This window comes from Chelmon rostratus, chromosome 2 (assembly GCF_017976325.1).
Source record: "Chelmon rostratus isolate fCheRos1 chromosome 2, fCheRos1.pri, whole genome shotgun sequence".
NCBI lineage: Eukaryota > Metazoa > Chordata > Actinopteri > Chaetodontiformes > Chaetodontidae > Chelmon > Chelmon rostratus.
Window position 1 is genome coordinate 2,608,475 of NC_055659.1, and position 14,493 is coordinate 2,622,967.

General features: G+C 38.4%; 3 protein-coding genes across 3 annotated transcripts; all 3 read left to right on the plus strand.

Moving 5' to 3' along the window:
• Window positions 1–1,471: 1,471 nt before the first annotated feature.
• On the plus strand, window positions 1,472–3,412 carry LOC121612070 (odorant receptor 131-2-like). Its single transcript, XM_041944817.1, has 2 exons — window positions 1,472–1,621; window positions 2,651–3,412. The coding sequence occupies exons 1-2, from the start codon at window positions 1,472–1,474 to the stop codon at window positions 3,410–3,412; spliced, it is 912 nt and encodes a 303-aa protein (XP_041800751.1).
• Window positions 3,413–7,245: 3,833 nt separating this feature from the next.
• On the plus strand, window positions 7,246–8,709 carry LOC121612078 (odorant receptor 131-2-like). The gene is made up of 2 exons (XM_041944828.1): window positions 7,246–7,395; window positions 7,921–8,709. The coding sequence occupies exons 1-2, from the start codon at window positions 7,246–7,248 to the stop codon at window positions 8,707–8,709; spliced, it is 939 nt and encodes a 312-aa protein (XP_041800762.1).
• Window positions 8,710–12,267: 3,558 nt separating this feature from the next.
• LOC121612088 (odorant receptor 131-2-like) lies at window positions 12,268–13,964 on the plus strand. Its single transcript, XM_041944840.1, has 2 exons — window positions 12,268–12,423; window positions 13,197–13,964. Exons 1-2 carry the CDS (start codon window positions 12,268–12,270, stop codon window positions 13,962–13,964), a joined length of 924 nt encoding a protein of 307 aa, XP_041800774.1.
• The last annotated feature ends 529 nt before the right edge of the window (window positions 13,965–14,493 follow it).

The following is a 14,493-nucleotide window of genomic DNA, read 5'->3' on the forward strand; positions in this document are numbered from 1 at the left end:
CGTATCAGAGTGTACTATAGATCATCGGACTCCCGAGAACTTCCTGAGTCCGACCATCATCTCGTTTTATTCCTGACACAACAACTTTTCGTTTTATGGCGATCTAAAGACAGGAGGCATTTCTGCTTTGCTCACAAAACAGCTCTGAATTTTAACATGGGACTTAATGGGAGAACAGGAGGGCGCTGGCTGCACAAAACGTCTCACTATTTAAATTCAGTAAGTCTCTCGGCTTTTTCGAGGACATCACACGAAAGAGGACAAGTTTGTCTACAAACTGATCCCAAAATTATGCGTGTAGAGTGTAATTTGTGGCCGTAGCGACGAGAAAAAGAGAAGATTTTCAGATCGTTTTTAGACTCTGTGCCACTCTAGCACGCACTCTAGCACGAACATTCCGCGCAATACACACCCATTATAATCTCAAAATTTCCCGCCAAACGATCACTGTCATTGAACAGTGACTGATCAAAAACTATAGGACCAATCAAAATGTGGATGAACACACCAATAGACCAGACTTGGGTCTACATTTTAAAGTTGAAATGAAGTCTCTCGGTGAATGTATGCCTGAGCTACAGATGTTTGAAAAACTCCAATTTCAATCTTGTTTTTTTCGCCCGTCCCATTCATTTCTTATGGGAAATTTATCGCAGTTTTTCGCGTCTTACGACGCGAAAAACTGCGATAAATTTGAGAAAAGTAATAGCACACCGATCCCGAACAATACGCACGTTTTGATATATAATTTGCGAGGGTTTTCTCAAAGCTGCGGGGCGAGTTTGAGGACGAAAACTTGGAGGAAGATGAAAAATAATAAGAAGAAGAAGAAGAAGAAGAAACGCGCGGGATAGTAATAAGTGACTCGGGGCTACGCCCCGAGTCACTGGCTCCTGCAGCTATGAAATAGCTGTAGGAGCCAGTGACTCGGGACGTTGCCCCGTGTCCCTAATAAGAAGAAGAAACGCGCGGGATAGTAATAAGTGACTCGGGGCTCCGCCCCGAGTCACTGGCTCCTGCAGCTATTTCATAGCTGTAGGAGCCAGTGACTCGGAGCGTGCCCCGTGTCCCTAATAAGAAGAAGAAACGCGCGGGATAGTAATAAGTGACTCGGGGCTCCGCCCCGAGTCACTGGCTCCTGCAGCTATTTCATAGCTGTAGGAGCCAGTGACTCGGGATGTTGCCCCGTGTCCCTAATTAATTACAATGTATATTGATGATGTTCTCCTGTCATTTCCTCTAACACAAATTCACCATGAATTTAGAATCCATCCAAAAACATCAGATATATTGCTCAACTTTTGTCTGCTCAAAATGTTTTGATCTTCAGAAAGGTGTCGTAAAAGGGGGTCAACTTAAAATCTGTGATGTCTTCAAGGATATTTGTTGTAATCTATAATCTCTGTAAACAGCTATTTAGAACTAAAAAACATTCATTGGTTCTTGCCTTGTTCTTTTCAGCTGTCAAGAGATGAACACATCATCTGCCAACCTGACCGTGGTTTTACAGTATCGAGACTCCTTCACTAAAGCTGTGAGCAAGAATGTGATTGTTGTGGTTCTCGGGATCTCAATCAATTGCATCAATGCAGGCTTCATTTACACCTTCTGCAAACACCAGGTCGAGTATAGCTTTGACATTTAAGAAACTAATCATGAATATAGTGAAGAAATGATCAGCAGCTTGACAGGAAGCTGCAAGTGGAACTACTTTAAATCACACACTGGTTTCAAAGGAGATATTCGCAGGTCTCAAGTTTGGGTTACTTTGAATTTGTTGGGGTTTAGTTCAATCAGAAATCTGAACGTGAACAAAGCTGCAAGTATGACTAGAGGTGAGCAGCCTGATAATCAGAATGAACTGCCACCTCCTTTCACTTCTATAATTCTGCCTTGCATTGTGTTCACATTAGCCGATCCTCTTGTTGTGTGGGGGCTGTGGGAATCTTTTGCTTTTCGCTGTCCTAATCAGGAGGAAGTGATGAATCTATCCATTTTCAGTCAACACAGAAGCTGCGCTAACATTTGCAACGAGAATTTCACTTCATGCTTTTCATGACTTTATAAGCTTTATAGTTCTGCAAGTCGCCGAACCTGTCCAACTTGAACTGGAGGACAGAAGCAAACGGCAAACAGGCCTTTACATCAAAATCACAATTCAAATAAATTAAAGGTATAAATCTGATTCCAAATAAGTCTCAACTCTGTGTAAAATATAAACAAAAACAGAATTCAATCATTTCCAATCAAACTGTGTTTCCTGACATCAGTTTCCAGAAGTGTTCCTGAGTCCAGGTATTAATCTCTTTTATCCAATCACGTGTTCACAAAGTGACCTGTTATCAACCTGTTTACCTGTGGAATGTTCCAAACAGGTGTTTTTGGAGCGTTCCACATATTTCTCGGTCTTTTGTTGCTCCTTTCACAACTTGTTTGAAACGTGTTGCTGCAGCAGATTCAGAATAAGCAGATAAGAGCCCCAACTTTGTTTGAATTGGGGTTGTATTTAGCAGCGAGCGAAGAATGACTGAACAACAACTGGCAAATACTGGGCTAGTTAAATTTGAGCAATGATGTCCCTGTTTCATGCTTAAAGGTCTGACCTAAAACCTTTTCTCATATCCTTTGTGTTTTTCTCCCAACCCTCCAGATCTTCTACATGAATCCTCGGTATATACTTTTCATTCACTTGGTGGTAAACGACGTGATCCAAATTACCCTGACCGTCATCCTGTTTGTCATCAACTACACAATCGGCAAAATAAATGTGTCCATCTGTTGCGTCTTCATCCTGCTCGCTCTTTTCACCACTGAAAACACTCCTCTGAACCTGGCTTGCATGGCGGTGGAGTGCTACATCGCCATCTGCTCCCCCCTTCGCCATGTGCACATCTGTACCATCAAGAGAACTTTAATGCTGATTGGTTTAATCTGGACAACAACCATGTTTTCTGTTCTGTCTGACCTCTTCATCACTTTGGCCTCACGGCCTCTGGACTTCTTTCATTCCAGAGTCGTCTGCCTCAGACAAACTGTCTTCCCAAATCCCCTCATCATCAAGAAGAGGGACATCACATACTCAGTGTTTCTACTTATAGTTTGGATCACTATCTTTTACACGTATTTCAAGATCCTCTTCACTGCGAAAACAGCTAGCAAAGATACAAAGAAAGCTAGAAACACAATCCTCCTTCATGGGCTTCAGCTGCTGTTGTGTATGGCAACATATGTAGCCCCCCAGTTATTAGATGTTCTGAAGCAATGGCTGACTACGAATTATCTAGACTCACTCTTTGCTTACTATATTACTGTACAGGTCCTGCCACGATCTATTAGTCCCTTCATCTATGGCTTACGAGACAATACTTTCAGGAAGTACTTGAAAAGGTATCTGTTGTGTCAGGTACATTAAACTGCCAACCAGGGTACCAATGTAAAACCTTAGTTAACTACAGGATTTCACATGCAAACTCTCAGTGCCTGCAACCTGCACTGTGATTTTCTTGCCTTTATACTTCTGAGTTCATTCGCTTAATTAGCATGCAGACAATGTAAAGATCAGTCAAACACACAGCTGTTACATATTTGTGTGAATCTAAACTTAGAAATGTTTATGTGCATGGCACACAGAAGTCGGACAAAATCCTGCACCACTCCACAAGAAATAGTGAGTGACAGCTTCAGGAGACATTTGGTAGTCATGAGTTGAGACTGAGTAAGAGCAGCTGTGGAAAGTGACGTGCAAGAAATAATGTTACAGCCATCATTGTATTTGCTAGTCAGCTGGCTAAATCAGGGATCAACAAATTAACTTGTGTACATTCCCAATAGCACTCAAGTTAACTCTGACGTTTGCAATATGGTGGCTAAAATAAGTTCTAGTTGCATTGGCACCAGCATGACTCAAAGATATAACGTTAGCTATTGCTATGTAGGTAAACTCTCTTCTCTCATTATATTTGTTATATCACTGCAACAAAGTGCATCATTCTGGTATTTTCAATGGGAGTGCTTGTCACACCATCGAAAAAGGCCAAAGGTTGCGATGTTTTTGCAGCTTCAGTGATGTTGTGAGTGTGATGTTTAGAGCTTCGGAAATATCTGCTGCCTCACCTTCGAGACAGCTGAAATTAAACCAAATCACAAAAAAATCAAATATCCCAATATCCAGAGCTCTAAATAACAATCATCTGCTATTGCTTCTTCATAACTTCAGTTCGACTGGTGTTATACCTGTTCTTGTTCTGTGCTGCAACGAAACTTTGTTGGTTAAAATGACTTTACTTATTAGAAATGAACTAATCGCAGGCTTGTACATTCAGGTGTGTAGTTTAAAGTTTAGTTTTGTTGGTTTTTACATTTTGCATGAACAAAGTTTTGTTCATATGAAGTTCTTTAATTTAAAATTAAATTCAGGTTCATGCTTGAAATAAACCGTGCAATTACATCTGTGCCTTTAAAACAATTTTCCATTAATTTTCATGATTGCAAGCTTAATTCTACAATATCAAATAAATCAACTGAGTAAGGATGCAGATTCAACAGTCAACCACGACAGTCAGACAGCACTGCACAGTTAACGTGTTTATGGGTGTTAAAAAGCTGGATGAGCTGTAAGGAATTCCAGTCAGGGAACTGGAAACAAACAAACGAATAAAGGCAGGTATAGGGGTTATTTAAAGTAAATAAGGACTATGCCATTCTGCATTTACATGTGGAAAAAAAGCTTTAAAACGTGGATGAAAGAGCTGAAAATAATACCATTCCTATAAACCATTTTAATGATTTTAATTCCAGACAGCCATTTTCATAGTGTCTGTAATGTGTGTGTGAAACCATTTCATGTGTGACAGGGATGGCATCACATGAAAAATTAACCACAATGTATAACTACAATAGTAAAATGTGCCAACATGCATGCGCACACACACAGACAAATGTAGGCGCACATACACACCCCACTCCGACCCACATGTATGCATACAATATCTTAAAATGCAAACACACACACACCCCTCAATCCTGGGATGTGTGTTCAACAAATATAAAGTCAGAGACAGACTGGAGACATGACAATGGTGTCCCTGTGCAAACACATTAACTCAGGTAAGCACCACCTCCTGAACACTGCAGTCATCCCTCTAAAAATGTCACACCAATAAGAATTTTTTATTTGCTTTTACGACTGAAATGTGAAGTTTTAAAGCTACTGAGGCTGCTGTGTAAAGATTCTTGAACTCCTTGAACAAACGGATCATCTAACTGAATGATCAGAGTCTTTCCAAACACTGTATGGTCATGCTGTTTTTACCATCATCACACTTTTATCCCATAAGTCTCAATGAATTCATGTCAATTCCAGTAAAAAAAAAAGAAAAAAAAAAAGCTTTTTTTTGGGATTTCAGATCCTCTGATCTCCTGCCTCAGGTGAGTTTGTCCTCTCCTGCTGTTATTGCTGAATATCCCTATGCAAAGTCAATCTTCACCAACTCTCTACAGTTGTTTCTACTTTCTGCAGATTATGTGGATTTTAAATATTGTACCAATAGCAGATGGACTATTTTCAAAGCTTTTGATATTTTAAAGTGTCCATGCAATTATGTTTCACATTGATTATACAGTGCAATAAACAGTTTGAAGGTATATACTAAACCAGGCATGTCCAAACTATTCCATAAAGGGCTGTGTGGCTGCAGGTTTTCATTCCAACCAAAGAGGAGCAACCAAAGAGGACTCAATAAATCAGCTGATCTCAGTCTTCAGATGATAATTAGGTGACCTCTTGACTGGTTGCAACAAAAACCTGCAGCCACACAGCGTTTATGGAATAGTTTGGACATGCCTGTACTAAACCATCCTTATTTATCAGTAGGTTGTTGCACCAGCTATGTGTATATCTTAGTCTATAGTGGAGTTACACTATAACATTGTAAAAACCGGCTCTGCCATCTGAGATAAAACATCAAATTCACAAGTGCTTCCTTTGTAACTGTTGTCACGTTGGAAATACCAATAGACTATATCTCTTTACATATACAAAAACACTGACATGCACACTTGGTATTGTACAGTACAGTTACAATCATTTGAATATGACTTTCTTCTGCATTCAGCTGAAAGGGGAACAGTTGCTGGCACCACTTGGTGGCTTATAACAAAAACTGAAGGTTGACTTCAGCAGAATCTTTAATGGAAGTTTTCCAGAGACTTTTATTTTGATTCATTATTCTTAATTATTCATGACCATTTTTATGTGTGATACAGTCTGGTATAAAATATCTATTTACAACAGAAGCAATCAATACATGATCACTTCATTAGTAATGAATTCATTAATTGAAGGATAAATACATATTGTATTATGTGTTACCTTGTCACACATGATGGCATAAATCTCATTTTTAACAAAACAGTCTACTGTAGGCTCCTTACTTTACGTCACGAGTCAGTGGTGTGTTTGTCTCCTGTTTTATTCCAATGATGCACCAGGTGCAGCAGACTGCTGACCGCTAACAGACACACTGGTATGAATAACAATGCCAGATACAACACTGACACTACTGAAGGTAGCTTAATGTTTCTGATGTTATTTGCGTGTTGTATGTACGTATTAAGAATACATACAGAATATTAAGAAGATGTGATGAGTGAAAGAAAGATTTGTGGAAATCTCTAAACGCCTATGCTGCACCTCATAACATTATGTATTCACTGAACATAATGAGTCACATATTTACTTGTGTTATGTAAACTTTGCATTATTATACATATATCTAAGTGACACAAATAAAATAAAAATAAAAACAAAATATTACCAGGATGTAAATGTTCTCACTTTAACAGACTATCCCATAGATTTAATTTGTTTTGATTCCTAACACTAAAATTAATTCCAGAAAAAGAGGTTTGATAGTGAAACTGATTTAGAGATACCAGTGGGATATATTATAACTCAAGTAAAAGATAATATTTTTAGATATATTTTCGTTATGCTGTATTTTGTTTTACTTCAATTACATTTTAAATATGTCTGATTAATGATATTGGACAACTGTGTGTCAAATGTTTCTCATCTTCAACAGTATTTATCTTAAAACAGGTGCAGTGAAATTGTCCTATATTCAGCGTTCTCTTATATTTAATCCAATATGGTAAACTTGCTGTATTCTATAATCATTGAATGTGTAATTATCTGCATGACATTAATTCTTCTTTTCTGTTAGGCTGAACTTTGGCTCTCAAGAGATGAACGTGTCATCTGCCAATGTGACAGTGGTTGGTCGGTTACCAGATTCCTTCTCTAAAGCGGTGATCAAGAATGTTATCGTTGTGGTTCTCGGGATCTCCATCAACTACATCAATGCAGGCCTCATTCACACCTTCAGCAAACACCAGGTCTGATACTCCTTTAATGTCATTATACCAGAAAAAAGCAATTTATTTTAGATATTAAATAAAAATTAAGATTTACATCATCACCAGCCCTACAGGAACCAGATACAAAAGTGCTGATGCAGAATTTGTGGCATCACCCACTCAAGGTCTGCTTGTAAAAATTGCACATTAATGCAGTCGGAATGTACTGGGATCAGAATCTCACTGGATCAGCCAGACTGCATCAACAGCAGACACTAAAAGGTCTGGAAGCACCGTGTCGCTGACAAGTCTGCCAGCCATGCTAACAAATACGGATCGTGAGATCCAATCACGATGCAGGCAGAATCAAGATAACTAAAAGGCTTCACACCAGGTGTAAATGCAAAAGCCTGTGGATCAGATGTCATCATCAGGATCTCGATCAGATGTTCTAAAAAGCTACCACAACATCAGTCTAATGTTTGTTTATGTCAATCCAGACATCTCTCTCCTCTTTTGTTAAACCTCTCCTCCTCTTGCATATGCATCGGTTCCACCTTCCAGATCTTCTACATGAATCCTCGGTACATCCTGTTTTTCCACTTGGTGGTAAACGACCTGATCCAAATTACCCTGACCGTCATCCTGTTTGTCATCAGCTACGCCATCCACAAAATAAATGTGTCCATCTGTTGCGTCTTCATCCTGCTCGCTCTTTTCACCACTGAAAACACTCCTCTGAACCTGGCTTGCATGGCGGTGGAGTGCTACATCGCCATCTGCTCCCCCCTTCGCCATGTGCACATCTGTACCATCAAGAGAACTTTAATGCTGATTGGTTTAATCTGGACAACAACCATGTTTTCTGTTCTGTCTGACCTCTTCATCACTTTGGCCTCACAGCCTCTGGACTTCTTTCATTCCAGAGTCTTCTGCCTCAGACAAACTGTTTTCCCAAATCCCCTCATCATCAAGAAGAGGGACATCACATACTCAGTGTTTCTACTTATAGTTTGGATCACTATCTTTTACACTTATTTCAAGATCCTCTTCACTGCGAAAACAGCAAGCAAAGATACAAAGAAAGCTAGAAACACAATCCTCCTTCATGGGTTTCAGCTGCTGTTGTGTATGGCAACATATGTAGCCCCCCACTTGACAGGCGTTCTGCAGCAATTGTTCCCCAACAATTATTCAGACGTCCGATTTGCTTCCTATATTACTGTACAGGTCCTACCACGATCTATTAGTCCCTTCATCTATGGCTTACGAGACAATACTTTCAGGAAGTACTTGAAAAGGTATCTGTTGTGTACACCATACTGTAAGCAACAATTCAAAAACGTGACTTAAAAGGCCTTTAAAGCTTTGCACAGCTCCTGGTTTCACACAGCTTCATGCTGACAGTGTAAAGTTCAAACACACGGCTGTGACTCCTTTGTGTCATTCCAAACTTGTGTATCTGCATATCCGAGGCAGCACAACACAGTCAGATTCAAGTCAGGTTTGGTTTAGTGTTCATTCAGTGTTGGTTATTCTAGTGTACAAAACACAAAAATATCAACAAGTTTGGCCAGATTGAGTGATGAGATTGATCCCTTTTGTTTTCCTCATGAAATTATGACAAATAAATCTAGTTTTTACTAACGAGTTCTGAGACTTTGTTGCTTTTGTCTGTGTTAAATATCACTTATCAGATGGTAATGAAAATAATTGTTAGTTTCAGCACCAATTACATTCAAATGTGGATCCTTGTTGTATCTTAATGGACATACTGTCTACTGTTGATCTACACATATTTGGTGGGAGAGATTTATCATCTAGATTTCTTATTGTCACTTGTGAAAAGTCTGTAAACCAGCTACAATATACAATCCAACCTATGTGCCGCTGCTGCATTCATACAGTATATAAAACACACTTACAACACACATGAGAGATACTCGACTGTCGCAGTGTTACTACTTCAGCTGCAGTGCAAGTATTCCTGTTCTGTAATGAAGTGATACATTCAGTCACTTATTAAAGTAGCTTTGGTGTTCACGTCTGCGTAAACACATTCATTTTTTTATTATTAATGTAGCATTAATCTGGCATTTATCAGTCAAACATGGTAAATAAAACAATGTGTATTTAAAGGAGCAAATAAGATTTTCACTTTCATGTAAATAAAATGACATTGAAATGAAAATGAAAATTACCTTCATGCTTTGTACATTTCTTGTACCTTATTTGTGGCTTGGAGTACAAAAGTAACAAACCACTGACTGACTCCATTGATGTTTTTGTTTGAGGTGATCTATCTTCATTTAGCCGTCTATTAAACTGAGGCTTCAGTCTCAATTACTCTGTAACTTTAGTCATTTGACTAAAATACAACTTTGTCAACATGGAGCCATCTGAAAATGAAAATCTGGCATTACGGCTGCAACCAGCAATTATTCTAATTTCTGATTAATCTGCCAGTGACTTTGTGAACCATTCGAATATTCATTTACATGTCAAGAAATACTGAAAAAAAGACATTTCGGGGCCCAAAATGATATCTTCAAATATAAAAATATAACAAATATAAATAAATATTTAAGGCAATATTGGCTGATATATCAGCCTAGACAATTTATCATTGAGTGTGTTTTAGATCAGATGCATTGACATATACTCCTTGTACCTTCTTTGAGTAAAGGCACAATCATGTTCAGATTACTCTCCAGAGCTCAATCTCATTATCTGAGGTCAGTATTTAATTATTTTCTTCACTTGATTATTTCTAATTTCATAGAAATATAAAAAAGCTTGAGTAATTAAGTAGTGTATGCAACATAAAAATGTTTTAATAGGATTCATTTCAGTATGTCATGTCTATTGTTTGGCAAGTTTATTGGCTGCTGACATGAATTTCACACCTATTGACAGTATTGTTACAGGAGCTGGGAACTACCTGGACATGTTAAACTCTTGGCAAGAACATAACCATTGATGTCCTGGGCATCACCATCAACTCCACCAACACTCAGGGTTGGGAAGCACAGAGTAACTCACGATACGATAATATCACGATATAACAATAATGATGGCATCATGATATAGCAGTTCTGTGATACTTCTGCAATATTGCAAGACGATCATGTACGACACACCATGATGTCTGTGTAACTGAAGAATAATAGCGTAGTACTGCTGCTGCAGAGGTTGAAAGGTTTGCAGCGTAGCAAAAAATTGTAGCCCGAATAAAAAACCTCTGTTACCATCTTGAAAGCAACCACAAGTAAATGGATGGACTGTATTTATATCGCGCTTTTCTAGTCTGACAACCACTAAAAGAACTTTTTACACAAGTCTGCATTCACCCATTCACAAACATTCATACAATGCTGGATTGGCCACCTGCTCATTACAAGATTTAACCATTCACACACTATCTTCATACTTCAACACATAGACAGCAAAGGCCAGGGATCGAACCACCGACCCTCTGATAAGTCGACGACAGTCACAGTGAGCCAACACAGTGGTGCAGTTCATCACTGAAACAGGCATTTTACCGGCTAGTCCTTAATGTTGCACAGAGGGCACCATCCAAACCTCAACAAGAAATGTTTGCATTTGCCCATAATGGTGGATTGTAGGGACACAACACCTCTAGCTATACAAAACATCCATATATTCCGCTTCAAATTAGCAGTATAAATGCCATCATACATACAATATCATTTATTTTCCATTCATATTGATCACACAGTGTAAATCTATATGGTGTTTTTTCTTCTCTTATTAGCTGTCACTGGCCACAACAAGGGTCTGTGAGCAGACATCTCATAATGAAAGGACGCATTATTCAAGGGTCATCTCCTCAAATCTTTCCTGGAGTCCCTGCACAAGCAACAGGAACAGAGCTGCTCTTTCTCATTCAAAGTCAGCCAAGGGAAATCCTTCTTCTGTGCAGCATTATATCAAGACAATTTCCTCTTGTTTCACCCTCATTTTCATTTAGCAGCATTTCTTTAGATTCTTATCACAATCACGTATCCTTATTTTACGCCAACGTAAAGTTAAGTAATTGTCCTGATATATATGCCCTGAAAACTAAGAGAACTTATATCAGGAAAAGAAAAAAATAGATTAGTGGTTATCAGTAAAATGCTGAAAATGATATCTTTCAGTCATCATCAGCCTTTTATTTATATACATTTATATGAGATTAGAGTTAAATTTGTAATGTTCACCTCTCTTATATAAAAATGCAGCCCAAAGTAATTTTTTCACTTGTAGAAAAATGTAAGGTTTATTTATCAGAATGTAACTGTTACCCTGAAACCCTGCTGATACACTGGATACCCTGTATATCATTTCTACATGATGTGTGTGTTAAAATGTTAATTTGCAAAATGTAAATATGTCACTATAAATGTAATTCAAAAACAGAACTGTGAAGCCTGCCAGGAATTTACTTAATCTATTAACTTTTGTGTTTGTTGTAATGATGTCTTCTTTGTTAAGTTACGTCTTCATTTATTTCATAAATCAAAAGGGTCTCTGTGTTTGTTTTCTTTGTTCTTTGAGCTCTCTCAGCCACCGTACACACTACACCTAAAATACACATGTACCACATCACACAGGCATGCTGTGTGGGTGTGTCTCAGGTCAGAAACATGCACACATACTCAATTAATCTGCTGTATAGAAATCCTCTGTTGCTACACAATCATTTTCAGCTGAATGACTCTCAAGATCAGAAGGCTCTGAGGTCAGTATTAAACCGTTTTCTTCACTTGACTACTATTTAATAAGAAATGAACAAAAGTCTCAATACAAGAACGTTTGAGAATGTTTGTAAATCACACTTAATGCAATTATATTGACATAGATTGTATTTCTGTCACTTTTGAAACAAGTTCATCCGATGCAGAAATGAATTTCACACCAGGCGACAGCAACGTAACGATGACTGTGAATTACCGGGACGCGTTTGGTTTGGCTGTTGGCAAGAATGTGATCATTATTGTCCTCGGCATCACCATCAACTACATCAATGCCACAATGGTCCATACTTTCAACAGGCATCATGTGTGTATAACAGTCTTTCTGCAAAAGAAAAAGTTAAAGGAATTACTAAATTAGAGTCAGTCATCTGCTCTTCTCCCAAACAGCTGGTTTTAAGATATTTAAGTGTGTTCTTGTTCTAGTTAATACACGACAAATTTCAAACTATTTTTGAATCAACACTTCATTTTCTCGTTCCTGTAACCTGCTTAATGCATCTTTTCCTCCTACCTGCTGGTTTATATGTATAAACTGCATGTTTACTTGGATGAGAAAAAAACATTTTTTTAAATGATTTAATACTTGAGTACATAAGTAACTATGTGAGAACAAAGCAGTTGAAATTTCACTACCTTGCCTCATTGCATAGAAAGGAACAAAACTAAAGTACAGTCATCGTTTTTATAATTTGGCATCCCCTTCCAGTGACTGTATGCACAGATATATTCATGCAAGAATGAGAAAAGAACACCAATATGTCATGATCACTAGTGAAAGTTCAAATCTTGTTGCCTGATTAAGAAAGAACTAAGAATGTATTTTTTGCCCAAATCAATGTAATTCCTCTTTACTCACTCATAGAATTGTTCTGTTAGTGACACATCCACATAAACTTTCATTTCATGTTAACAATATATGAGCATTGTTATAACCAATTGATCTGATCATGTAAATAGTTCTGTTAGTAATTTAACTTAAGATAAATGTGGAATATCCAGGTAGAGGTGTGCAATATATAGCACTTCAACCCCTAACGTTGTATATTAACTAACCCCTAATTCTGTTGTTCAATTCAGGTCTTCAAGATGAACCCTCGCTTTATCCTTTTCATCCACCTGGTGTTCAATGACATGATCCAGCTGACAACCAGCATTTCCCTCTTCATCTTCACTTACACCTTCCACACCATCTATGTCTCCTTCTGTTGTCTCCTCATCTTGCCAGCCATCTTCACCACACAAAACACCCCTTTAAACTTAGCCTTCATGGCAGTGGAGTGCTACATTTCTGTCTGCATTCCCCTCCGCTACAACTGCATATGTACAGTCAAAAGAACATATATTGTAATTGGAATAATCTGGACACTGAGCTCATTTTCTGTCTTACCGGATGTTTTCATCCTTTTGGCCACTGAACCTCTGGAGTTCATAACTTCAAAAGTGTTCTGCTCCAGGGATACAGTGTTCAGGAGTACCTACAGTGTGAAGAAGAGGGATACATCCCACATGTTGTTTCTTGTAGTGGTTTGGCTCACTCTGTTCTGCACGTACTTCAGAATTTTGTTTGTGGCCAAAGCTGCTAAGGCAGACACTAAAAAGGCAAGAAACACAATCCTCCTTCATGGCTTTCAGGTGCTGTTGTGTATGATAACCTATGTGCGGCCTATCTTAATTCAAGTGCTGACATACTTTTTCCCAGGGAGAGCTACCGCCATACATTTTTTTACCTTTATTGTGAGCCAAATTCTCCCTCGCTTTATTAGTCCTGTTGTCTACGGGTTACGAGACAAGACTTTCAGGAAGTACTTCAAAAAGTATCTCTGTGCTTTTACTGTCAGCCACTGACACTCTCATAAAATAACATTCCTAGATCACCACGATTTTGGCAAGTGAAAGTCAGACTTAAGTATACGTTAAATCACTGGGTCACTGTTAAAAGCTGTTACGGCCCCCATCTGATATCAGTAATCAGAGGTGGAGTATAATGCAGAATTTCAAAGCCAGTTACTTGAGTCTTGAATGCTTTCCACCTGATCTTGACTGTATGTCATGGTCTGTTCGGTGCACTTGATTTTGATTTTCAGTTTCTATTCAGATCGTGAACCCGGGGCCTGACAATCCCTCTGACTGTTTGGGTTTCAAAGTAGAGGTGTTAGAAAAGTGGTCCAGCTTAGAGCTAAAATTCACTGTAACCTACCTAGACTTAAATTCGGGACAATTTAGGACAATCTGGAGAAATCCGGCATGATCAGTCTCATTTATTAAATATCAGTAGGTCAAATGCTGGAAGAAAATATATTGCCAGAATTTTAAAAATCTTTTACTTAATGTGGTGTGGTGGTTGGTATTGTCTGTGCTGTTAATTTGAAGGTCC